Source organism: Furipterus horrens, unplaced genomic scaffold (genome assembly GCF_987537825.1).
Source record: "Furipterus horrens unplaced genomic scaffold, mFurHor1.1.pri manual_scaffold_12, whole genome shotgun sequence".
In the NCBI taxonomy this organism is placed as follows: domain Eukaryota; kingdom Metazoa; phylum Chordata; class Mammalia; order Chiroptera; family Furipteridae; genus Furipterus; species Furipterus horrens.
Genome location: NW_028327182.1, coordinates 69,411,388 through 69,438,838, shown reverse-complemented (window position 1 = coordinate 69,438,838; position 27,451 = coordinate 69,411,388). Strand labels below are relative to the sequence as shown.

The 27,451-nt window shown below is 46.2% G+C and overlaps 1 protein-coding gene across 1 annotated transcript in view; it reads right to left on the bottom strand.

The window, feature by feature from the left end:
- COL4A2 (collagen type IV alpha 2 chain) overlaps nt 1-27,451 on the bottom strand; it is a 198,901-nt gene that overhangs the window by 18,445 nt on the left and 153,005 nt on the right. Inside the window, exons 27-36 of the mRNA XM_090258214.1 lie at nt 22,837-23,038; nt 22,428-22,487; nt 20,956-21,012; nt 17,128-17,235; nt 13,572-13,793; nt 8,450-8,611; nt 4,672-4,842; nt 3,686-3,829; nt 1,345-1,467; nt 873-1,054 (exon numbers count right to left, since the gene is read on the bottom strand). Of these exons, the coding sequence (XP_090114340.1) occupies nt 873-1,054; nt 1,345-1,467; nt 3,686-3,829; nt 4,672-4,842; nt 8,450-8,611; nt 13,572-13,793; nt 17,128-17,235; nt 20,956-21,012; nt 22,428-22,487; nt 22,837-23,038 (1,431 nt within the window). The remainder of the gene's footprint in view (nt 1-872; nt 1,055-1,344; nt 1,468-3,685; nt 3,830-4,671; nt 4,843-8,449; nt 8,612-13,571; nt 13,794-17,127; nt 17,236-20,955; nt 21,013-22,427; nt 22,488-22,836; nt 23,039-27,451) is intronic.

Here is a 27,451-nt window from a genome sequence, read left to right as displayed (position 1 = left end):
CCTGACTAGCTGCACACAAGATGGTGTAAGATCCTTTCAGCTATAGATTTTGGGAGTGATGGAGAAAGATGCCTAAAGAATTCTGAGGACTTCGTGTACACCAGGGTAAACTAGACAGAAGGCCAAGCCAGAGCCTGGTGCTAAAAGTTCATGACAGGTGGCTAGACCTTCTGATTTGCCCCAAATGTGCTGATCTCACTGTGAATGCCAGAAATGGGTCAGTTGTGTGCCGAGGACAGAGTGTAAAACCTTTTGAATGAAAGAGGATAAAAAGAGAATTCCATGAAATATAATCTATGGAGAGCCAGTCCATGCCATGTTACATATACCATCTATACCACACTCAATAAAACTGTAAGGAAGCTACCATCTGCATTTTATCGGTGAGGACACAGGTGTGGAGAGGTGAGAGCCCTTCTTGGGTCAGGGTACACACCACTGTTACCATGAAAACATGGTGCCTGGAACACAGCGAGGGCTCAAGAGACATGTATTGAGTGAAGAAACAAGTAAATGGCAAGCCAGATGTCCTCCATGCCATGATTCACTACTGGGTTTTCAGTGCTGATGTCACATATGTGCTTGAGTTTAGAACTTAGGTTTCCAGAAATTCAAATTTTGTTCTCTCCCGTGCTTTATCCAGCAGAAGCCCATGGAAAGGCAGCAGTGGTGGGCGGCACCCTAGGCAGCTTAGGGTTGGCATGAGCACGGAGTTGCCTTATGCTCACCCAGGGACCCAAAATGGCTGAGGGCTCTAACTATGAACCTGTGCCTTGACCACTCATACACTGTAAATGCTAGGCCACGGCACTCTGGTCAACAAGCGTAGGGAGAGGAGTTGACAAGACATGGGGTGAAAGGCACCCACTTACCCTACTTCCTGTGAAGCCTGGAAACCCTACAATTCCGGGGGAACCAGGCACACCAGGGAATCCTGGCAAACCAGGTATGCCGGGAGTTCCAATGTCTCCTTTGACTCCTTTGATGTAGCCGGGCTGCCCAGGCAACCCAGGGATGCCCGAAAGCCCAGGGATCCCTGGCATTCCTGGAAGGCCTGCAGGAAGACACCGAATGTAATGCCCTGGTGAGGACGTGGCACCTGCCCTCCCCAAGCTGTCGACTTTGTTGTCCCAAGGGCTGCACATCTTAAAATGGGAAGGCAAAGCTTGCCAGGCCTCAAAGAACCGTCTGCGAGCCCACGTGAGATGTCAAGCACAGCGGCGTCTCTGGTGCAGAAGCTCTGCTCCTTGAGATCGGAGAGGCAGGGGCAGGCATGGGGCTAGGTGGGAGGGATGGGACCCCCCACAGGTCTGACAGCTCAGAGGTCAGACGGCGACACCTCACCTTTTACACCTAGGTAGCCCTTATAACCCATAGGTCCTTCATCTCCTTTCTCCCCTTTAATGTCTTGCATTCCTGGCAGGATGAGGGGAGGTGGTCCTGGGGGTCCAGGCTCCCCTCGGTTTCCTGGAAGGGAACAGAATGCAGTCATTTTGCGTGATCTCTAGACTAGGTGTAAAAACACGTGTGGAGAAGGGCTCTTGGCTGCTGCTATCCTTCAAAACCTGTGCCCTGAGAGGCTCTGGGCAGAGGGGTGGCATGTGTCCCCTGACCTAGAAGCCTGCAAATGGGGGATTAGGGGTCCAGACACACAGTGCCTGTCTTCTCGCCCTTCCCCCACCCCGTCTCTGCAGTGGAGGTGTGGGCACAGAGCACACCGGGATGGAAGGACCTGCTCCCCACAACAGTGCTGCCTGGACAAAGCAGGGTCGAGTGTGGTAGGGGAACACAGAACGTGAGGGAGCGTTTGGTATTTGCGCTCTGATGAGATAGCAGTCAAACTTTATCACAAGCCGGAAGGATCAAATGAGGAAGGAAACCAGATGAATCCCCTTGTGGCAGGTACCAGCTATGCCTCAGATTCACAACAGGTCAGCCAGGGCTGGGGAGGTCACAGTAATAAGCAGGTGGGGTGTTGCAAGGGAACTTGTAAGGAGTTAATAAACTCGTCAGGGGGCTTGAAAGGCTACAGACAAGTCAGAGAATTGTGCCATACGGTTCAGGCTGAGACTGTTCCAGAATCTATGTTCACTGGATGAGAGGGCAGCTGAATGGAAAGAATTTGGTTTCATACACTGAACATTGATTGAGTTTGTAGTGCTGGGCTAGATATGAAGGGGAACAAAGGTATAAATTGTTCCTGTCCTTGGAGAGCCTGATGTCCAGTAAAGGAACAGGCACCCCATGGTTTACTTCATTCCAAGGATGTTGGAGGAAAATGTGTAATGGAGCTGGAAAAAAAATGGTACAGAATCCAAGTGTAACTTGATTTTAAATTTAATTTCAAAATATCAGTTTTTGCTCAGTGGCCTGTAAACCCTAAGTTAACATAAAGATTATTTGAAAATTTAAGCATGAGTAGAAAGCCTGGAAAAAGTAGTGCCCTAGACTATAATTTCGATTTTTCTAAGAATTTGTAAAAGTTTTAACTCTTTGAAGAGCAATTAAATTTCTACAAAGCAGCTTGATTGAGATATAATTTAAAAACCATGTAATTTACTCATTTAAAAAGAACAATTCAATGGTTTTTAACATATTCAGAGTTGCACAACCATCACCACAATTTAACTTTAGGACATTTTCATCACTCCAAAAGTAATCCGGTGCCCATTCACAGCCATTCCCCAACTATTCCCTAACGTTCTTGTCCCAGGAGAGACCACTAATTTACTTGTCGTCTCTATAGGTTTGCCTACTCTGGACATTTCATATAAATGGAATCAGACAATATGTGGCATCAAGTTTTATCCATGCTGTAGCATGTATCAGTACTGCATTCATTTTTTTATTGCTGAATAATATTCCTTTATATGTATACACATTTTGTTTATCCATGATGAATGTTTCTACTTCTGGCTAGAATAAATAATGCTGCTATGAACATTCATGTATAAGTTTTTGTGTGGACATGTTTTCAGTCCTCTTGGGTGCATACTTAGGAGTAGATTTGCTGGGTGACCGTATGTTTAACTTCTTAGGAAACTGCTGGACTGTTTTCCACACTGGCTGTGCCATTTTATATTCCTGCGAGCAGCATATGAGGGTTCCCATTTCTCCACAGTCTTGTCCATACTTGTTATTAGGAATTAAGTTTTTAGACTATCATGATACTTTCAGAACAAAGGTGTTTGAAAAAAGTCATGAAAACGTGGCTTGTTGGTAACACATCCTGAACAAGAAGACTCACACTTGGGGTTCTAAGAGGTCTGCCCACGCCAGGGCTTGAACCAGCCTCATTTCTGTGCGTCACACCTCTTTGGCATGGTGTTGCATCCTCCTACCTGCAATACTGTGTCCTTCCTTTGCCATGGCATTCCCCTCCTTTAGAATTTATCTCTGCCTGCTTTTTACCTGGTCTCCCCTCCCCATGCTTACCACGGACGAATTGTGGTGAGACGTATTTCTTATGTAGCTGATTCCCAATGCTGCCATCATTTTTGTTCTCAAAAGTTTTCTTTGGTTAGAATCATTCCCTTATTACACCGTCAGTGTGTGGAGGAAGGGATACATACTTTAAATTTTTATTAGTTTGTGTGTTTTTAAATAGTTTCTAACTTTTTGGGTTCCTAAAAGACCCATGAAAGTGAGTCTCAACCCTGTGTGAAAGACCTTAAGAGAAACGTACCTTTTACACCTGGCCAGCCAGCCAGACCCTTTAGCCCTGGAGCTCCGAACAATCCAGGCTCGCCTTTGTCTCCTGGAGTCCCAGGTCTTCCTTGGGACCCAAGCAAGCCTTGGAAGCCATCCATCCCAGGTGAACCTCTCTCCCCTGCAGAGGGAGCAAGAAAAGTCCTGGGTGAGGTATGGATAAATGCCTGGATATTTCAGTCCCACGCATCTATGACATTTCCACAGAGTAATTCATATGAGGAGATGCTAAGATTCTTAACCTAAAACAGGGATTTGTGGGAAACCATTTTCCAAGGGGCTTGCCTGCTGACTTATGTACAGACTGAGGGGTACATAATCAGCCCATCTGCCGTCTGGCCACTGTGGAGAAGACCCAAGGCAAAGGCACAGTGGTCAGGCAGAAAGACATGAGGAAAACTGGGATGTCACCTAGGTCTGTGGGCCCCCCGAGAAGAGGTAAGAAGGGGCACCAGAAGTTCACATGTGTCACCACCACATGCAGCATAGAGGTCTGCCAAAGAACCACCACAAAATCAGATCTCTCTCTCTCTCCAGCAACAGTCAAAGGCCACAGGGCTCCACTTCCAGATAAACTGGCCTCAGTCTGTGGGCAAATAACCCTTTGCTGGTGACCAAGCGTTTTCCTTTGACCGGGTTCCTGTTCACCAGCCAGCCTCTGGCCGTGAATCCAGTCTCCTGAGGGGGCTTGTCCACAAATTTCCCCACTGGATAACAAATCCTGTTTCTCAGGCAGTCGCTCTCTCGATAAATTAAGAAATTGGCATTTGGGGCACATTGGTCACACCCAGCCTAAGCAGCACTAGCCATTTTTCCTAGGGTCTGGTGCTTCCTGGCAGAGAGGAGTCTCTGGCCTTCAGCCTGCAGGCACGTGGGGCTATCTGCTCCCGGTAGAGCTGTTCCAAGTCCAGGTTTAAAATGCCCAATACCCTGTGAGGTAATTCCCTATCATGTTATAGTTACCTTTTAGTCCAGGGATACCAGGCATTCCGGCTATTCCTTTAAAGCCAGGATTTCCTGGATGGCCTCTTTCACCCAAGAAACCAGTATCACCTCTATCACCGGGGACACCTTTCATGCCCAAGGGGCCTGGGACGCCTGTGTCACCTGGGTCCCCTCTTTCTCCAGGCAGACCTGTCCAAGAGAAGGGTAAGAAAAATAAAACAATGAACACATTACACACAGAGAAAATGACTCTTACCATACTTTTAAGGCATGAATTACAGAACTTTTTTTGATTAAAATAAACTTCTTAGAAGGAAAATACAAAACTATATAAAGGTGAGTTTTAAAGGTGTGACCAGGACTTCCGGCCAAGATGGAGGCTTAGACAGACACGCTCGGTCTCCCTCTACAACTAGAGAGGAATACAACTACTTCAAAACAAAAGATAACTAGAAATTCCAGAAAATAAAACTACACAGAAGTCCAACATACAAAGTTATAAACCAGCGGCACTCTTTGGGCAGGTAAGAGTGAAAGTGGGCGGTGCTGTTTGCGGTGGCACCAGGGACAGCGACAGGGAGAACAATCTCGGCTGCAGTCGAACCTCAGCAGCTTGCGACCCCAACGCTGGAAAAGCAGCCACCACATCGCCCCGAACAGTGAGGCCCAGAGGGCGGGAGGACGGATCCTGGTCTCCTAGCAGAATAACTGCGGGAATCCATCTTGGACCCCCGCCCCCTCACAAAGCGCCACAGCGCTGCAAAGTAGGTTCCGGATTGCCACTGGTCTCTGGGCAGTGACGACAAAGCGCCACAGCACGGCGAGAAAGGTTGCTGCACTGCCGCTGGTCACTCGGTAGTGACAACAAAGGGCCACAGCGCAGCGAAAAAGGTTGCGGATCGCCGCCGGTCGCTGGGTAGTGATGACAAAGGGCCACAGCGTGGCGAAAAAGGTCGTGGACCGCTGCTGGTCTGGGTTGTGATGAGTACACAGGCACTGCCTCCTATAGCCAGCCCAAGAAAACAAAACGCATCTGTCAAAATGGGGCAGACAACTATAGAAATCCCGGTGGCACAGCTCACCAGGCAACAGATGAAGAACCTGACAGATGAACAAATAAGAAACCTATCAGAGGCTCAGTTCAGGGCCATTGTTATCAGGTGGCTTACAGAATTAACAAAAGATCTGGAAAAAGATGAGAAAGAATTGAAAAACGCTCATACTGAAAGGAACAAAACCACATACAAGACAGATGGTGAGGAAATAAAATCCAGAGTTCAAATCAACAAACCAGAACATAGAGAAGGAACAAACAGTCAACCAGTGCAGAGAGAGGAAACGGGAAGCAAGAAAAATGATGAGAGGATCAGAAACCTCTGGGACAGCTATAAGAGATCGAACATACGAATTATCGGATTGCCAGAGGGTGAAGAAGAAGAACTAGAAATTGAAAAATTAAGTGAAAATATAATAAAGGAGAACTTCCCAAAGTTGGGGAAGGAAATAGATGTACAGGTCCAGGAAGCACAGAGAATTCCAAAAAAAACTGGACCCACAGAGAACCACTCCAAGACACATTATAATCAAAATGTCAAAAGTTAAAGATAAAGAATCTTAAAAGCAGCAAGAGAGAAGAAAAGAATCATGTACAAAGGGGTCCCAATTAGACTATCAGCTGACTTCTCAAGGGAGACCCTGCAGGCAAGAAGGGACTGGCAAGAAATATTCAAAGTAATGAAAATCCAAAACCTACAACCACGAATACTCTATCCAGCGAAGCTGTCATTCAGAATAGAAGGGCAGAGAAAGTGTTTCCAGGACAAAATAAAACTGAAAGAGTTCATTAGAGCCAAACCACTGTTATATGAGATGTTAAAAGGACTGGTTTAGAAAAAGGAGGATCAAAACTATGAACACTAAAATGAAAACTGCATCACAAGAACCAACAACAGAAGCTAGGGAATTGAAACAAAGGCAAACTAAACAGGCAACGAGAGTGGAAAAAGACTATAGGTATGGGGAGCATATTGGGGGGAGGTCAGCAGGGAGGGGGAAGGGGGAGAGGGAGGGAGATGGTATAGGAATTAAGAAGCATAGTAGGAGGGAATGGAATAGACAGAGAGAGGCTGAGAAGAACTATATGATATGCACAACCAATGGACATGGACTAAAAGAGGGGACAAGGGGAGGGAGGGGGTCCACCAGGTGGAGGGGAGCAGAGGGAAGGGAAATTGGGACAAATGTAACACTATAATCAATAAAACACATTAAAAAAAAATAAAGGTGTGACCACAGTATGTAGAAAACTCGCAGTGCTGGCCTTTCTAAAGAGGTCTTTCTCTGAAAGCTGGAGGCTAACCTGTGGGAATCAAGCCAAACATGTCTTGTAGATGAATCTGACTTGCTCCACTCAAGCCCTCTTGCCTTTGGAACCCAAAGGAACAAAGTTATAGTGGTGGAATGATCATGGGGGTATAGGGGGCTCTGCAGACTCTAAGCCAGGATGTGAATCCAGAGGGTAGCTCTGGGCCATTGCTGGCTGCAGCCTGGGGATTAAATTCCAGGGGAGGACCCGCGCCTGACCACTTGGCTGCTCTCACCCTTCTCCTTCCCCCTGCTCCCACCTCATTATTTATCTCATTAGGGCTTCCCCTGCTGCCCAGATCACCACTTTCCCTTAGTCTCCCCTGACACAGCTGCCAGCTTTCTTAATGCTCCTCTTTGTTAAAATCCCCCAATAGCTCCCTCTCCTAGGGGATCTAACACTTTAGGTCAGCATTCAATGCTTTCTAAACTTTGGCCCAATCTCCCTCTCCAGACTACCAGTTCCCTCCTCAGATTAAGCTACCTCCCCTGGCCAGCTGGCGATCACAGGGCCAAAGCCTTCCTTGGGCATTCGCATCTCTACATGCCCTATTCCTCCTGGGAAGGACCGTGTTCCAGTCCTGTTCATTTTCCATGCCTGGCTTGTCTCATCTCCTTCTCCAAAGATTGTTCCAGCCTGCCTAGCTCTCCTTCCCCCTTGGAGATGTGGAGCCTCAGGGGTTGGTCGCTCCATGGGCTGGCTCTGGCCAATACAAGCCTTTTATGTATGTAATTCTCTCCCCAGATCAACTGTAGGCTCCTTTAGGGCAGGACTTTTGCAAGCCATGCAGTCAATGCTCTCCTGTATTGAGCCTGTGTTCCCTGTTTGAGAATTGAGAATTGGCAAGGCCTATGAACATGGACACAGAAGGTCCCATACCTCCTGCCCAGGATTTTGGGTACCATAAAACGAGTGGGTAGCACAGTGTCTGGGGTATCTGACCCACCTGAGTGGAGCCCCCACTTTTTGGACACAGTTGAGGCTACTCATGGGGGAAGCCCTGGGCCTGTGTGTAGGGAAGCATCTGGTTTACATGTGGTCTTTGTGCGGCACCGTGGTTCCCCACTGTTGACCAGTTATGGTCCTGGATGAAATTGGCACATGACTATGGCATATGATAGAACTAGGGTCAACCCTGGATTGTGTCTGATCAATATATGGGCCCTTGACCACCTTGGCTGCCTCCCAGCCTCTCTGCAGGAGAAGGCAGCCAATGAGAGAGGCCTCAGGAAGAACCAAGCCTGCTGACACTTTGACATTGGACTTTCAGGTTCCAGAACTATGAGAGAATACATTTCTTTTGGTTTAGCCACGCAGTGTAGGGCACTTTCAGATCCTCTGCAGCTCTTGGTGTGGGGTAGTCCTTGGAGCAGTTTTAAGGACTCCCCAGGGGGTTGTGGTGCTTGTTTAGTTGTCAGTCTGACTCCTTACCTTCATGGCCGATGGCGCCTGGCAGCCCCAAGGGCCCCTCCTGGCCGGGACCTCCAGGGAAGCCATGCAGTCCTGGTGGCCCGAGCAGTCCTGGGTTGCCTAAAGGTCCTGGGAAGCCTGGGAGACCCTTCAGACCTGGCATTCCTGGCATCCCTTGGCTTCCTGCAACGATTGAGACAAGAACCTTGAGGCCAACCCTATATGGTCCACTGCTAGCAATGTCTACATCCTCAGGAATGTTCTATAAAAATAGGATTTAATTTTTTCTGAATAGTAGGAACACTGGAAAATACAAAGAAGTACAAAAAATAAGAACAAAGTAACTCATGCCTTCACCCTGAGATGATTACCAACATCTTGGTTTATTTCCTCTTGTTTTTTTTCTAGTCTCATAAATACCTAGAAGTAGATATTTTACAGAACTGACATCACACTATAAGTAAAATCTTAATCTAGCTTTTTTTCCACTTGACATTATATTTTGAGCATTTTGCCATATTTAAAATACTCTTTACAAGCATGTTAAATGGCTATATGAATAATAAATATTCCATCACATGGACACACTTCGTTCCCTCTCCATTTTTTTTGTTCTTACAAACAGTGCTATGAGGAACAGGTTTTTATTTATAGTTTGTAATATATATATAAATGGCTGCGTTGTCAGTTATCTCTTTAGGAAAGTATCCTAGAAATCGACTTCGTGGGTCAAAGCAAACGTGAACTTAGTGGTTTTTAATATACTGATCTCAGAATGCCGGCCCCAATGTTCCTTCTTCCCACTGTTTCCCAGCATTGAGAGCTGGCATTAAAGTACAGGCAGATATCTGGCACGCAGGTATTGAGGGAGAAAATGGAGTATCAGTTGTATTACTTGGCATGTTTTTTATTATGAATTACATTTCTTTCTCCTAGTTTTTACTTTTTTGGTGAAAATTTTGTTTTTCACTGATATTTTTCTTATAGATTTTAGTATTCCTCATGTACATTAACTTACTTTTCTTCATATCTATTTTAAAGTTTACTGCCCAAATTTTCATTTTGTTTTTGACATGTAGAATATTAAGATTTGTGCAATTTTATGTTTTTTGGGTGTGTGTACAGTCGGCGTCGTTGGCGTCGGCAGCCGTCCGTCTCGAGAGACGATGGTGTAGCTTCTTAAGAGTCTATCTGCATCGCCGAGAATGGCTGTGCAGTCCGACTCGGGAGTGACACGGTATCTGTCTCCTCCCGTGTTGAATCGACATCTTGCGATGACGCTGGAGTGTCCTCTCCAGTGAAGCTGAAGCTACAGAGCCTGGGCAGGGTGATATGGAGGGTCTGCTGTTGCCATGCAGCAGACCCCCCCTCTCTTCGCAGCTGAAGGGTCCAAGGGAAAGACGGAGTCGATACAGCTTGGCTTCAGGTGCGCCGCAGGAGTTGTCGGTGTTGACTACAACGTCAAACCGCCTTAGGGACTCCGGCTCCGGATTTTCTGTCGGGGTTTACTCCCTTAGCCTTTCCCCTGAAGAGGTATGCCGCAAGGCAGCGGAGGTTTTTTGGAATCAGAGTTTTCCTTCTCTGATGTGCCCTGACTGGAAGATCGAACCAGCGACACTTAGCTCGCAGGCCGACGCTCAATCCACTGAGCCAAACCAGCCAGGGGCAATGTGTGTGTACAGTATTCCCTCACTTATCGCGGGTATTGCATTCTAGACCCCTCTGCGATACGTGAAAATCCATGAAGTAGGAACCTTACATTTATTTTAGTATTTATATATATTTTAAGGTTTTATAAACCCTTCCCCCACACTTATAAACCGTTCCCAGTTCCTTATTAACTTTTCCCACTCCCTTATTAACCTTTTCCACACTTTTATAAACATTACTTATGTTCTTAAACATATTCTACACTCTTAAACCTATGTAACTTTAACAACATACGTATACAGTACTGCAAAATCCCACGATATAGTGAAAAATCTGCGATAAATAATTAAATATAATATTTAAAAAAATCCCATGATACAGTGAGGCCGCGATAAGTGAACTGCGATATAGAGAGGGAGTACTGTATTTTCTTTCCTTGATTTTATGTCTAGAATATCCTGTCTTAACCAGAGATCAGATAACTATGAGGATATATTTTCTTCTAGCTTTTGTTTTAAACACTAATTCCCTGAACCGCCTTATATTTAGGCATTTTCTCCTTTGTGGAACTTAAACTTTGTTTTATTCATCCAATTAATACCAGTAGAAGGACCAATGTCTGCCATTTGCATGTTTCTCCAATGACTCTCAGGGTCCCTTGTTCTTTTATCCTTGATCATCCTACCAAGTGTGCAAGGCTGACCTGAGAAGAGGAGGCAAACAAGTGGGGGCAATGAGGTGGGGTGGGGGTGTCATTAACAAAAGGGATCAAGTTAGTCTTCAACCAACCCAGACTCTCAAGCCTATGTTCCAGTTACTTGATTTCTTAAACTATACTGGGGGAAAGGGTGTGCAGTAAGCAGGATGCATACAGTATTCTCACATACTCTAGTTTTACTGTGGGAAATGAGGACATTTATTTTTGGGTTCTATCTTTAGAGTTCACAGCTCCAGGGAAAGTATGATTGCTAGTGGCTGCTCGTGGGCTCGTGAGAACAGGCAGGCAGTGTTGCAGGCGGTGAAGTTTTACAGAGGAGTCAGCCTCCTGACACAATACTCTGTTCCTCTACTAGGCCAGACAAGCTAACTTCATCACCAAGCAGCCTTCAGATTGCAGAAACTGAGAGCACTGAGCAAGTAAGGTCATGGGAGCCATGGCCAACAGGGCTGGGGCTGGTCTGAGCGCAAGTTTCTTGGGTGCCTCTCTCATAGAAGTGGACAGACCAGGCTATGAAATAATGGTTGAAATGACCCTTGCTACTTAAGTGGTTGCCTTAGAAGTGTCAGGTTGAGGCATTCTGTTCTTTCAGTTGTCAGTGGAGTTCAATTTTAAGTCAATTTCTATTTATAGAGCAACTGTTAGAAAAATGGAACTACAAAAAATCAGCTGCCCTCAGCTAAATAAAATCTGATCCGTGAACTTGTGGGACTCATTATGCAGAAGTTCTGCTCAGACACCCGGGTTTTGTCAGGCACTTTCGTAACTGCTCACCAGAGCCAAGCAAGCCAGACGTGGTGCCATCTGCTCACTGCTCCTGTCACAGGGGTGGATGGAAGCGACATGGAAGCAGTTTCTCAAACCTTGATACTTCAGAAGTTAAAACTTTTACCCAGTGAAATATTCTGCCTAAACTAGCTGGTCATTAAGGTGACATCGAACATGGGAAAACGTTACAGGCTTGAAAAGAAACCTGCTGCCATTTTTTGTCGTTATACTCAAACATCTTAAAGTCGCCAGGAAATAGTTACATTTTAAGAAATATACCAGAAGTACCCTTCTGTAAAGGAGCTCAGGGCACCGATGTTATAGGACTGCAGAACAGATGGCGGGGACATACTGACACACGTAAGCATGAGTGCTGAAAGGCTTTTTAAATAACCACTGGGGACGATGAAGCATAGAGCGCCACCCCCAGTGCCACCAGTTCCTCAGTCTCTATGGAGAGTCGCTGAGTTATATCTTATGCTCCATAACTGACCGAGAGTAAGTGAGGTTGGCAAAGGCAGAACCTATACATCCTGGCATTGGGTCCCCATTGCTTGGTGATTGCAGCCAATGGCCCACATACCTACCTGGCCTTAGACAATGTGGTGTGGTTTCAGGGATGTGTGTGCAAGTGCATCGAGTGTGAGTATAAAAGGATGAGTGTGACTGTGTGGGTGTCTTTGTGAGTATGTGTAAGAGTGTGAGGGAGTACATGTGAGCAAATATAAGGGTGTGGGCACACATGTGTAAGGTCTGCGTGCATGCATGTATATGATTATGTGTACATGAGTAGGCACAGCCATGTGTGCATAAACGTATGGGGGCATGTGTGTATGAGCACACATGAGCCCGTGTATACAAGCATATGTGTGAATGTGTGGGTGTATGAGCATGTGAGAGCACTGTGCACATGCATAAATGAGTGTGTGTCTGTGTGTGTGCACGCCAGCCATTTCAAGCTTTTCCTTCTGTTCTTTGGGCATCCCACTGGTGGGTCTCTCAGTGAACCCTAACCCTATGAGGGGAGTTCTCCCAGTCAGTTGACAGTAGAGGTGCTGATCAACATCATCATGGAAACCCATCTGCCCTCCGTCCCACCTCCCAGGCCTGCTGGGAACTGACAGGCTCATCTGCAAACCAATTCATACTCTTGAACTTGGTGAGTTCACCCGCCCTTCAAGAACCAGGCCTCATCCCCCTAGTGTCTTCAGGTAAAGGACTTCCTACAGGTCTGATGGCGTTTGCTTGGGGCGGGACCAATGACAATGACAAGAACACACAGTTGATATGTAAAGTTACAATGCATCCTGCATCTTCATATTTGATTGGGAACACCAAACATCAGATTTCGATGGTCTGGCAGCCTCCAGCATGTGGTGCACCAAATGTAAATACTTGCTCTTTGGTGACATAAACTTTCATTAAAGTGAGGTGTTTGGGCCTCTCAATGCAAGTTTTGCATAAATTGGATATGTAAAGTCATCTAATGTCTTGTTATTCACCAAACAAAGGCAGTCTTTCTATTTTACTAAACATACACAGATGATATTGTAAATGATAGTAATGAATTTTAAACCAATCAATTTTACACCAACCTATGAAATTGCATTCTAGATCATTTCTATCTTCCTCCTCAACCTCTTGCCAAGCATGGCCAAGTTCCTATTTCACACCTATTGCACACACTCTGCTGAAGGCAGCAGTGAGTCCCCATGCTGATTCTCGCCCAACTTGGGAACCAAGTATATCAGTTGAATCCATACTTGCAAAAGGTCTCAAATGACCATCCTTTGCTGGCTACAGAAGGTAATACAGGATGATAATTATTGTCCTAAAAACATTCTTGAAGAACATTGGAACTAAGTGGGGAAAAGAAAAGCAAGACTTGTGCCATAAAGTTTTGTTGCTTCTTACCAAATCCTCCCTAGGAGACATTTCAGAGCTACCCCTGGGAGCCACAGTGTAGTGGGATCAAGCCCCTGCTCCCCTTCTGCTGTGGTGACTTACCTCTGAATCCAGGTGGGCCTATGTCTCCTGGAAGGCCTTTCAGCCCAGGGTGTCCAGGCAGTCCAACATCTCCACGGGGTCCCGGCTGAGCTCCCAGGACTTCGCCAGGAAGGCCCCTGTCCCCTGGGGGCCCGACTGATCCTGGTAGGCCACCGGGACCTGGGAATCCATCAGGGCCAGGGAGGCCCATCGCGCCTTTGGATCCTCGGGGCCCTATGAACCCTACAAGGAAACATGGGTCATCCCTAAAACCGCAAGTCAGCATTGTGATGTTCTAAGAGAGATATCAGATAGAGGCTGGAGACCCCAAGGGTTTGTAGTCAGGGTCCTCAACTCGAGCCCTGGCCATTGCCCACCTCGGAGCCCGCAGCACTCACAAGTCCGTCCTGCCTCCCTCTGTCGTCTGACCCTGAGCCCTATAAATTTAGCTACAGTGGATGAGGCCTTCAGAACCAAGCTTCTTGGACATAAATTGTCATGATTTATGGTATCTCATGTTGTGCAAATAATCCCAAGAGACAGCTTTTGTGGGACCTTCCAGGATGTGTGTACAAGTGAGGGACAGAACAGTGTGACAGAAGACCCTTCAGAGTCCAAACTCTGCCTCCTGTAATTCTCTCCCTGTTCATCAATCAATTTGGAAATGCTTTGAAGGGGAATTGATAGCCCTTTGTCATTGTGACTGTCAACCCACATATTTGGATGGAGGAAGGGTGGCTGTCATGTGCTTGGGCAATTGTATCTTTCCTAGACACCACTGGGTCAAATGGTCTCATGACTACTTCCCCTGTCAGTGACCTCCCTGTTGATGTGACCTCAGATTGAAATGTGGGAATAGGCAGTCATGTGATTATTCAGAAAAAGAGCTTTTTGAGGTCATTCTTGCCTCGGCTTTGGTGTGCAGGCATGGGAAGGAAGGCACTATCTGCCCCTTCTGGGCATACACATGACAAAAAGACCCCTTGCACAGGGCCCTGGGCCCCTCCTAGGACAGGAAGGCTTGGCACGCCTGGAGCTGGGAAGTGGGTTGAACGGTATGGCTGTGTTTGGGACCTAGAACAAAGAATCTGGACATAACCTGAGAATTAATTAGCAGGACCCTATTTCAAAGTTTTAATTATATGATTTACCCAAATAAAGAAGAGCTATGGCTTTCATGGAAATGTTAAACTATACATGGGAACTGTGTACTTAAATTTGTGGGTATGACTGCATATGTGGATCTTATTTCTGGGACAGGTTCTTGGTGTGTTTTGCAGTCGACATTTTGAAGTTGGGCATTTCATTTTCTTTTGCATGTGGTGATAGAAGCATAGTATATTCCATTATCATAAAGAGTGATATGATTTTCAAAAATTGAATAGATGAGTTCCTCCTTTACCCCTTCCCTCTGGTCTACCCAATGTCCCTGGTCACTTAAGGGCTTACACTTCAATATAGAACAGGCTTTCTCCGCACGTTGTTATCTTCCCAAATACCCTGATAACAGGTGCATCCCACTCATTCTCTATACCAGAACCCTATGCAGTTCATGCTTGCTTGTCTGGGCACATAAATTATGATTCTACATGTCATGCTCACTTTTGCCTTCACTTGAATTCTATCTACTTGGTCCCACTGTCATGAGAAAGATCCTCCAGAAATAGGAATTTTAGAATACTTTGAAAATAAATTCTGGATCCTGTATAATGGGAAATAGATAATCACTCCTTATTAATATACTCACCTTTTGAAAACCATCATTAACTTCTACTATTCTAGTGTTTCTTTGATCACTTTTTAAAAGATGCAGATATCTCACTGTTGTAAGCTTAATTCATGCCCATGAATTCACAGATGTATCTATATCTACAGTTGGGTTTTTAAAAAGTTCTACTGCATTTCCTCCCTTTTTATTCATTTTTTAAATAACCAAACACCTCAATAAATAGTGATTATTCCAATCAAAAAAAAATTATGATTACTAGGTACCCTTCATATTCAAGGCAAGAAGATATTAATGAATTGTTTTCCTTCTCTCAAAAGAAATCACTTAACTTTTGTGTATGTGGGATCAACTAAGTGACAGTGCTGCAGCTCCTAAACATTTAGGTGCTCCCAGCAGGGTAACCAGATGATAAGTCTGATCTTCTGGTGTGGTAGCAGAAAATTTTCTTTGTTTCTCTCCAAGGCAGTGTTTTCACCAATGCCTTAACAAAAGGCACAGGGAGTATGCACTCCAGTTTTACAAAACACGATGAGATGCATAATATGAAAGGCAACAGGATAAAGATTTGCAACTATCTTTATGAATCCAGGAAGAAAACCTATCAGAGTCTGAGGCAAAGTTCTACATTTAGGTACAGGACAGGGAAGAAGCAAAATTCAATTAATCTTTGCTGAAATTATTTACTAAGTATCCACTGCTCTGTGTGACATTCCAGACAGGTTTCTGGAGTGCAGTCTGAAGTGAATGCCGATGTGCTGGAGGGCACTCATGGAAGCAGGTTCAGAAGCCTGAGGGCATGGAAATGACATCATGAAAAGAAGTTCTGCCTTCCCAGGGTCAGTGTGTCTGTCCTGGAGATGGCTGTGGAGAGAGGTGACTGCTCCCTCCCAGCGTGTGTGGGTGGTTGTGCAGTAGAGCCACTGGCTCCAGGAGAAACCGGTGGAGAACCTACTGGGAGGCAGGTTTCATTTCAATTGGGGAAGAACTTTCTAGCAATAAGAGTTTCAATGTTTCACAGGTGCTGGATGACAAGAGGCTAGAAGAACACCTGACCAGAATCCTGAGGGAGGATGTTTGGCCTTGGGTGGCCTTAGTGACTTCTACAGTTTTGCTTATTTAAATAACACAATTCTAAAATGCATGGGCCTCTGCATACCAAGTAACACACTCATCCTAACACCGTTTCAGCCATAACCACAAAAGGACACCTGGGGTTGGGGGCACTGAATCATCTTAAAGAGCATGCTGACACCCAAGCAGGTACTCCTACTTTTCACCACTACTTATTCATTACCAGAGACACATTCATTTCCTTTCAGATTCAGGTATGGAAGTAGTTTAAGCTCCTTTAGCCACTAAATGACTTAAATAATTATTTGCTGTGTCAAATGTAGATGGAATGGTTCAAATTGTTTTCTCAGACAAGCTGGACTGAACAGTGAGCAGATAATGCCGTGAAAAGCAAAAACATTCCTTATCTGGTGAGTGATCAGCAGATTGGGTATTGATGATGAGAAGACTGTTTTTGCCTTTAATGATAATCGCAAAGAGAATAACACCATGTTGCCCTTAGAATGTTTACTATCAACCAGAGGGAAATCCTTAGGCACACCTGTCTTTTTTTTCCCCTGTAAAATCTGTACTATCTTCTGGAAAACTACAGTACAACATTAATGATAGAAAATGCAAGAATTTTAATCTCCTAAAGACAAGAACAAAACAAGTGTCATCAAGCACTTGTCAACCCAGTTTCTAAATGTTAAAGACAACAGAGCTGGGGCCCCCTGATCATTCGCTCACAGTCACGTCATAATCTAAGGCCTGAGAGGGGATCTGACCCTGACTTACCTGGGGGTCCTGGGAACCCTTCACGACCTGGATCTCCGGGGAAACCCTTGGGTCCTGGTGGTCCATCAGCTCCTGGGAATCCTGGTATTCCTCTGAGGCCTTTGGTACCTAAATGATCCAAGGAAATCACAACACATATCAGAGCCCCCCGAGGAAACTCTAGCAGATGAATGGGAAGTGATCAAGTTTAGCACCTGACCTAATGTGGTCTCTTAAGAAACTAGAAAATGGCAAGGCTGGAAGAGTGGACTGCTTCTGCAAATGTACACACATCAAGACAAGCACACAAAGATCATGAAGAACAGGGAACCATGACATCAACAAAAAAGTTAACAAAGCTTGAGTAACCAACCCTAGAGAACTGGAGATCTAAAAAGTGCCTGACAAAGAATTCAAATGAATTGTCCCAGAGAAGTTCAGTTTATATGAGAGAACACAGATAGACAATAAACAAAATCTGAAAAATAATACATGAATAACTTGAGTTTTACAAAGAAATAGAAGCCATAACAAAACAAACAAACAAACAAACAAATCCTGCAGCTGAAGATTATAATGACTGAACTAAAATAGCATCTCTGGGCTTACAGAATGATTTCCAGTGTTTAAAACTCATGCTTAAGGACTCAAACTATAAGAATACTGTTCAATATTAAGGTTTCGCAGGGCTCAGAACGCCTGGGTATGAATCTTGGCTCTTCTATGTGTGTGGCCTTGGATATGTTTCTAAACCTCTCTGGACCTCAGTTCCTTCATCAGCAAAATGGGGAAATAATACCCACTTCATGAGGTGATGTGAGGACTAAATGAGATGATTCCTGTCAAATACCTGAACAGTGCTTGCATGGCGGGTGAGCTCCACAAATGTTCTAATGAAAAAAAGGCTGGATTCCTCACCATTGTTACAGAGCTGAACTTCATGTTTTTCCACCCATGTTCACAGCTTTTCCTTGGAAAGCGGATGCTGTGCGACACTTATCTGCACTTCCCTCCTCAGAAAGTGGGTATGTGCCCTGGCTGGTGTGGGTCAGCGAACTGAGCACTGGCCTGCGAACCAAAAGGTTGCTGGTTCGATTCCTGGTCAGGGCATGTGCCTGGGTTGCGGGCCAGGTCCCCTTTGGGGGTGTGCAAGAGGCAAGTGATTGTTTCTCTTGCACATTGATATTTCTCTCCCTCTTTTTCCCTCCCTTCTCCTCTTTCTAAAAATAAGTACATAAAATCTTGGGGAAAAAAAAAAGAAATAAAAGTGGGTATGAGATGGTGGAAGTGAGCGAGAAGAGTCAGATGGGAAGCAAGCTAAGGGCTGTTGGCTTCAGGAGCCCTGGTCAGGAAGTGAAACTAACAGCCACAGCAGGACAATGGCCCAGGCTCTGACTTCTGAGCCCTTTGCAGGGACCAGGCCTCAGATGACGTCTCTGGTCTGGATGCGTGTCACATGTATGGGACTCTGGTCCTCTCTGACCACAGAGACGTCATCTGTATAAGAGGTTCTTGCATAAAGCAAGGTTCTCAAATGACACTAATAACACGTTCCTAAACCCCGGGGGTTCTTGGGGAAAATTTGTCCTATTTTTCTCCATCTCTATCAGGTCCAGCATCAATGTCAAGAGACACAAAGATCAAAAGCTCCACAGACTTGCTTGAGCTGAGTAGATCCTTTACCATGATTCCCAGGCCTGGGAGGGTCTCATCATGAGTGTCAGGGTATAAAGAGGAGAACTCAGAGCTCCAGAAAACCCGACACCCCGACATTCACCGAAGTCTTGACTACAGGGGCACAAGAAGGAACCAGACAGACCTGCATCTGCAGGGCATCACCCTCCTCCCTGGTGAGCCTGGTTACCACACAGGCAGTGAGTACAGGCCTGCTCCTCGGCTCTGAGGTTTGACCAGCTTCCTGAGTGACTGAATGGCTCAGCCTCTTGCCCACAGCCCCTCTGCCCTCTCCACTCACTCTAGACCCTCCTGGAGCTTCGGAACAAACACTGATGTCTGGGAGGTGGATTATACCAGCACTTCTCTGGGGACCACATCTTGAGTAGCAAGGTGCTAGAAGGCTGCCTAAGTTCCCTCCAGCTGTAACGGTCTACACCTTATTGCAATTCATTCAACTTTCCCCACTGCACTCTGCAAACATTTGAAAGTTTCCCATATCCTTCACCCAGAGCCAATATACCCAGATTTGAAAAATGTCGACTTATATTACTTATCATGAATGATTTAGACTAAAAAGAATGTAAAACTTCAGACCTAAATGAAGTAACTCCTAATATACTGGACATCTTTGACCTGAACCTTTTCATATGGGAAGCAAACTCGAGACATACTTTCCTGGTGTCTCTGTGCCTGCCTGGTCTTAGTCTCAAGAATTCCCTTCATCTCGGGCTCTCAGATACTACAGCCAGCACACCTGCCTATCGCTGGCAGCCAGGTGCTTCAGGAATCATCGTATTTCTGTGTACATACTGAGAACAGCAGCTTCCTTTCTGCAGCATGCGAGGCAGGTGGGCAGGGACGTGAGCAGGGGGTGGAGAGGGGTATCAGTACTATAAGAATAACCTCTCCATGTTACTATCCCTTTAGAAATGTCCCCGCAGGCCATTAGGTTGGGCTGCTTCTCTGTCATCATATAGAAGGGGACAATCCAGTATCCTGGAGTTTTCAATCTTTTTCTATATGAGGGCAGAAAGGTGTTGAGAAAGACTCGTGGAAGCTCTTCTCTTGGGCCACAGAAAAGCGCTGTGTATGGCACCCACCAGTTCTCACTGGTCCCTGAGGGTCTGGTCAGCAAGGATGGCCTTGGGAAAACACATGGTGCAGCAACCGAAGTTTCACCCCTACTCACACTCCAAATAAATGTGTAGATTATCCAAAATTTCCCATTGATAGCATGAACCTTTTAGACTATTATCTCCCAGTGTAATTCCAGGAGAGAGAGAGAGAGAACGAATGTGAGAGAGGAACATCCATCGGCTGCCTCCTGTACGTGCCCTGACTGGAGATTGAACCTGCAACCTTCTGGTATACGGGAAGATGCTCCAATCAACTGAGCCATGCAGCTAGGGCAACAGACCCTTATTCTTGGCTGGGGGAGGTGAGGAAGGATGAGTCGGTATTAGTCAGTGCCAAATGATGTTCCCTCTCACACAAGAACTCACCTGTCCTAGGCTGACTGACAGACATCTGGGCATCCCAGAGCAGCTGTGGTTGCTCAGGCCCCATCTGCTACCTCTGTAACGCCATGCCACGAGTGGGCACGAGGATGGCGGCAGACGCTGGGCTCTGTCATGGGCAACCCTTACTTATTTCACGTGGGCACTTTAGATAGGATGATTGCTCTGTGCCAGCAGACAAAAGCCCACTTCCTCCTACGCTGTAGAGACAAATTCCTAGCCCTGTTTATTTCTGCTTTCACCTCAATCAAATCCACAAAGAAACAATCCTCTCCCACAGGTTCTTCCCATATACCCTGGGACCCAAAGGGATAAAAAAGATACACAGAAATAAAGTTTCCTCCCAGGCTTAAAGAGGCACTGCAGTCTCACCAAGGTTTGGGCTATGGCTGAGTCCTGTGTAGCAAGAATCTACTCCTTTAGACTGGAGTTCAACTAGGTGTCAATTACCACACACATTTCTTATACTGAGGAGTAAAAGTCTGCTTCCTTTAGAAGCTACTGATTTGTGGATGAGTGCAAGATGGCAGAACATGGTGACACCAGGGGCAGAAAGGAATGCAGGGGTGGAGGAAAGATGTACAAAGAGGGGAAAAAAAATGAAGATGCAAACAGGAAGGCTGGAAACGTGCTCTTGTTTACTGGAGCACATTACCTATGGAGCCTGGGGGTCCTGGCTGGCCTGGCGATCCCTTGGGCCCTCCAATACAACCTGGGAAGAGAGAGGAAAAAAAGATGAGCAGAAGCATCTCTGATGCTAAGTCTCATGGCTTTGCGATACTGCCACGGTCAAGAGTACCAGCCATGAAAACTGGCTACCATTTTTATGATTGAAGTAATTTAATGAGTTAATTAATCTTGAGCTGATGTAAAGAAAAGTTTAATTTTATCATGTAATGAAATTAGAATAATAATGTAAAATGCAAATAAGGTAAGTCCAGTCAAATAAAAACTGGCGTTGTGCTGGCAACGATCCATCAGCACGGCTGAGTTAATCTAGTTCCTCCCCAGTGACTCAACATCAATGCCTGTTTTGTCTGGAAATGCCCACCAGTGGATGAAGATCACTTATGATTTCAAAAGCAATTCTTTGGTTCCTCCTTTGCGACTTTGAATACTTCCCAGAATTAGCCACAGCAATAACTGCTTTGAGCCATGCAAAATGAAACCTGAGTGGTGGCCACTCCTGGCTGGAGCTGTGAATAATGCAGGGGTATTTTGCTGTCTGGCCTTTGTCCTTGACATGTCCTTCATCTGTTTCAACTGTGTGCCTGGGATTTGGCTGGGCACCTGCTGTGACAGAGGCTTTGGCCTCTGCTGCTACACTAGTGACCCAGGGGGTACAGCCTGGCCAGCCCAGATCATAAAAAAGAAAGGAACCCACTGTCTTCGGAGGGCATGGCCTCCAATCCGCAGAGCCTCACATGCAGGGGTCTTCTCACCTCTGTTGGCCATGTCTTTGAAGCTTTGGGGTCTGCCATTTCTGCTCTGAGTGTCAGGTCCATTCCCACATTTCCACCTCAACCTCATGCAGAGGACCCCGCATTCTGATGCTAAATCTCCAACCCTGACCTTCACAGAGGCTTTGCTCTCCAATGCTGGCCAGGTCACCCTTTGGATATTCTCCCTCTCTTCTCCCCCACCACCAAGCTTTGGCTCAGAGTCATTTCTGTCCTGTCCCTGTCTGTCATCCCTTGTTCTTTCTAGCATTCATTTATCGCTGTCCAAACTGTGCCCTCCTGACATCTTTGTGGACTGGCTCTTCACCCTATATAACAAGCAAATAATTCACAGTTCCCTTTTACACATGTATAGACAGAAAGCTGAATACATACATGCATATGTTTTATGTGTAACAATATATCTGTTGAGTTCTTATCAATGTTGTAAATCGATGCTTTGTATTGGTGGGAAGAGTTGGTAACACTATGTGCTATTACACTTGCTTTTCCTTTGATTCTAAGCTGGATCAGACAGGGGGCCAGTTCCAAGTTTTGCACATATTTATATTTTTTGCTGTAGCTCCATGCTCACTGCAGGAGCTCACAGCAGTTGTCAACCAGTCACATATTTTATAAACCAAAAGTTTTAAAGGGTTCTAAAGCCTCCTGATCTTCATAACAGTACCTGGCTGGATGACGTCCTGTCCGTCACCTCCGATGGGTCTTTTCACACCTGTATCACAATCTGGGAGCAAGAAATGATGACAGAGTGAGGCAGTTTTAGAACAACTGAAAGTGACTAACTTATCTATAAGTGTGTGTGTTGGTGGTGGTGGGAAGGCTGGGGGATGGGCAGGGACCCCAAAGGCCCATGACTTCAGCACTAGATGGAGAGGCCCTGTACATTCAGCTGGTAAGAGGAGGCTGTTGGTGGCTCTGAAGAACCCTAATAATGCAATATAGCATTCTTCCATGGCACCACTGGGAAATTTATACATTGCCAAAAAAAAAAAAAAAAAAAAATAGAGACTATATGTTGAAGCACTAAACAGTGTCTCATGACTTTGAAAGATAAAAGAAAGGATCCCTCGTACCTATTTGTCCTGGAAGGCCTGGGAGGCCTGGAGGTCCGGGGAGGCCTGGTGGGCCAGGTAATCCAACATCTCCAGGGAAACCACGATCGCCTTTGGGTCCTGGGAGGCCCAGTCCTGGAGGACCCCTTTCTCCTGGAATGCCTTTGGTGCCAGGTACTCCTGGGTAGCCTGCATCCCCTGGGGGGCCTTTGATGCCATCACCCTGGGAGAATATTCACTTTATTTCTTAAAAGATATGTAAACCTCAGAGACAGCCTATTCCCAGTTCCCTCTCCCCATTCCCGCGAGTCCAATGCTATAGACAGAGAGCAGAAAGATAGTGGAGATTAATAGGAACGTACAACCATGGTCTAGCCAAGTCACAGAAATAAAGGGCGGATTTTATACTAATCATGAGCAATACAATAGGAGATAGTTCTGGAAGGCAAAGAATTCTATTTGAATATTAAATTTTCTCTTTCAAAACCACTAGTGCCCATGCTGCGACTGGGACCTTTATTCACAGGGAGAATTCTGCATGAGAGAGAGCAGGTAGGCACAGGTTTGGATAAAAGAGAGTAGAAATACACTATTTTTAGTGTTACGATTTAGCATTTGTGGCATATCTACTATTCACAAGGGCTAATGTGTTGTTAAAAGAAAGGAAGTCTTGAGTCTGAAGCAGGAGACAGACCCAGACGCAGACAGTTCCAATCCCGGGGCGGTGGGGTGCGCCCCAGGGAGCGGCCTGCGGCCGTGGGAGCCCAGGGCCGGGGGCGGCAGCCTTTCCGCCGGAGACAGCCCCCAGGACTCACAGGGTAGGCCGAGCTTGCCTGCGGCCTGACCTCCAGCAGCGGCGAGAAGTTAGATCTGAGCGGCCGGGAGGCAGGGCGGCAGCTAGGGCGTTCCGGGCGGAGGGCGCGCTTAGGCGGAGGCCCAGGGCAGGCAGCCGGCGCCGATCCTGGGAGGAGAGCGCAGCAGTCAAGGCTGCCTGGAGCCCTAGAGGACGCGAGCCCGGTAGGGCAGAGGAGGCCGAGGGGTGGGCGGGGCCGGATCTGAAGCGCTTCGGAGGCCGGGCTGGGGACTTTTTCTTGAGATTGAACTGGGGCCCGGAGGGCTGTGAGTGAGGGGAGGGGCAGGGGCTGATCGGGGTGTCAGAGGGACCCCGCTGGGCCGCGTGGTGGAGGCTGGCAAGCAGGCAAGCAGGCTGGCGAAGAGGATGCCTGAGCTGGGGCTGGGACCCTGGGGACAGAGAAGAGGGGGTGGGGCAGTGAATGTGTTGAGGCCGGAGGGACTGAGCACTGGCAGGTTCGGGGAGGTGACCCAGAAGGAAGACGTGAAGAAGACAGACCACCCGGGGACTGGCCCAGGATCTGAGGGGACAAGCGCTCAGAGGGGAAGATGCTAGGCACCGCTTGGAACCTAGTGGCCATTAGGGGCCCAGAGGACATGTAGGGAAGACATTTAGGCAGTGGTAGGTATACAGTTCTGGGGCTCCAACAGTGAAAAAATGCATCCACCACCCCCATGTACTCTGGCCACAGTTCTCTCTGGGGACAGTTTATGCTTACCAATTCCTTGTGTGTCTTTCCAGAGGAATTCTATACATCTACGCACATACATTACACCCTCTTCCTTTTTTGTGCCCAGATGGGATCACGTTATTCTATACTTGGCTTTTTAAACACATTACAACAATCTCCTATATCCATGCTTAAGAGTTACTTTATCTTGTTCATTTTAGTGACTATAGTATTCCATTGTATAAATTTATTTATTTATACTCATTCAATTGGGAGATTCTTGTTACATAAACAAATTAATGCTTGTGCATATACAAATCACTGGGATATATATGTATATGTTTACATACATATATATATTCTTTTTTTTCCTTTTACTGATTTCTTCCAAGGCTCTTAAGCCTCTGAACCTAAATATCTGATAAATACTTCTAGGTCTTTTAAATTTTATTATGACTTACCAATGATAGGAATAATAATAATGACAAGCATGCACTTTTTGAACATGTACTTGGTGAACAGGCCCTGGGCTGGATATTTGCTGTACATTATAGTAGCCATTCTCAACCATTTCCATCTCATGGCACACACAGACACTACTAAAATTCTGTGACACACCCCAAAATATATTTTTTACCTCTATGACAAAAAAGGCATAATTTTGATTCACACTGGACAGCTATTGTTGTGCTGAATGTTGTCATTTTTTTAAATTTGACAGTCAAAAGGAAAAGGGGTCAGTGTCCCTGACTAAATGGTCAGGTATTGCATGTTTTAAAAATTCTTGCGGCACACCTGTTGAAAATCGCTGCCTTATATCATTCAATCATCACAGTGATCTCATTATCAGGAACTGTTTTATTTCTGTGTAATGAACTACCGTTCTGAATAGTGAGCTCCGCAAGATTACACTGAATGACAGTCAGGATTTGAACCTAGGTTTCTGGCTCCAAGCCAGGTATCGCACACATGTTGGACTTGTCACGCACACAAACTATCTTTTCGTCTTCCCTCCCCACCCCCCCCTCCCAGAGCCCATCAGTGCTTAGTCCTCCTGCCTCTACATATATATATATATAAAAAAAAAAGAAAGGAAGTCTTTAATTTGTACAAGAAAGAAAGAAGTGTGCTCATGAGAAATAAGCATCGGCGACAGGATCGGGAGAGCAGGAAGTGGGGACATACTTGGCAAGGCTGGGCCCTATTAATGAAACTACTAAGCAGGTGTGGAAAATGGGGGTGCACGATGGAGCGATCAAAGGGGCAGGGCTGTGAGAACAGGCGAGTTAGAAGGAATGATGTCTGTAGGGTCACAGGCAAACCACGGGCCCAGGCTCACACGCAATGTGTCTGAGTGACCTGGTACAAAAGCTGTGCAAATAAGTCCCAGGTCGTCTGCCTGAGCCGTGAGTGAGACTGAAGTATTCAGACGGCAAGGGGGCAGCAGCTTCCAGGAAATGAAACACTGCTGTCCACTGAGGTTACCTTTCTCCTTCATTTCCAAAGGCATGAAGAGTAAGTGGGATGATCACTGATCAAGGGTCAAGCTCTCTATTTGTATGGCCTTGATTAAACCACACAACCTCCCATGTTTTGGCTCCTTTGAGATGGACTTAATGATAAGCCTTCCCAGGGCTGTCGCACAGGTCAAATGGCAGACTGACCAGACTTTGGTAGTGGACGATGAAGACGACCACTGGAATGTGCTCACTGAGGTTTCTGAAGACAGATGCCTACATTCTTAGTTTAGAAAAGCCAGCAAGCAAGGACTGACAGAAACTACCAGACTAGAAATCAGAGGTGATGGGTTTGAATGCTGGCTCTTGATAACAGAAAGAGAACAGCAGGCCCTGACTACCAGGGGCTGGTTCGAGGGCCACTGCCAGCCCTAGGTGTTGCTGGAACTGGCTGCCCTCACAGCCATGCCGAGTGTGCTCCTGAACACCAATAACTCACAGACAACATGAGGCAAGGCCACTGTGGTGAATCAAGACACACACTCCTACATACATGTGCACACCACACAGGCCATACACATGCACACATGTGCCACACACACGAAGACCACTCCATAATGATATTTGAACAGGCAAAAACACAAACATTGTTCAAACCACCGATGTGATCCACTGTCCTCCTCACCAATTATAGCTCTGGCCTCACTGTCCCCCCACCTCAACTCTCAGATAAGGTTTACTAAGGTACATGATCACGAAATTATCTGTGCGGTTGGAAGCATCTCACTCAGAGCAGAGCCCTTTCTCGAACCCTCCCCAAGGCTACCAACACAGATGAAGTGCAGTGATCATGGACCAGGACCCAGACCCGGTACTGATAAGTCACGTCATGTCTTGTCATTTCGTCATTTGCCGGGTAGCCACCATGCTTTCATCTCAGAGAGCCATGTGGTAGTGCAACTGGGCTACACAAAATCTTTTTTGAAAATAATTTTCAAAGTTATAACTGAAAAAGCAATACTAGACTATTAATAATCCAGGCGTTTTCAAAGAGCCCAAAAAAACTGCCCAGAAAACATTACCAGTGTTATAAGAGAAATGACCCACGTTACAGAAGGAAAAGGCTTTGGATTTGGAATGAGGCAAGTAAGCCAGCCCAGAGAATGGAGGTGTGAAGCTCTGAGGAGAAGGAAGAGAGCAGTGGGTTGAACTGTGCCCCCACAGATGCTTTTGTCCTATATGCTGCCCAGTTGTGGAGCTTTGTTGTGGCAGCCCCAGGAGGTGAATTCAAGGATCTTAGGAGTGGGGGGTGTAGGCTTGATAACCATGGAGAAGGAAATGGAATCTAGGAAAAGAGAACTGAGAAATCACATTGCAGAATCAAGAGAAACTCCAGAACTGTCCATGGGCAAGGGAAGAAGGTAGGGCTCAGGTGGGAGAGGGGAGAATGAGCAGAGGTGGAGTCCTGTCTCCCAGATTCATCTCTGCCCTTCTCCATCTCCGCCTCCAGCACCCCCCCACCCCCACCCCCCGCCCCATCCCTGCCTGCCGGAGAAAGGAGGCTGGGACTCTGCGCATTGTGAGAAATCCTCTCCTTCAATGCCGGCGTGTTTGTTGCCAAAACAAATTGTATATTTTACAGCTTACCCTAGAAAG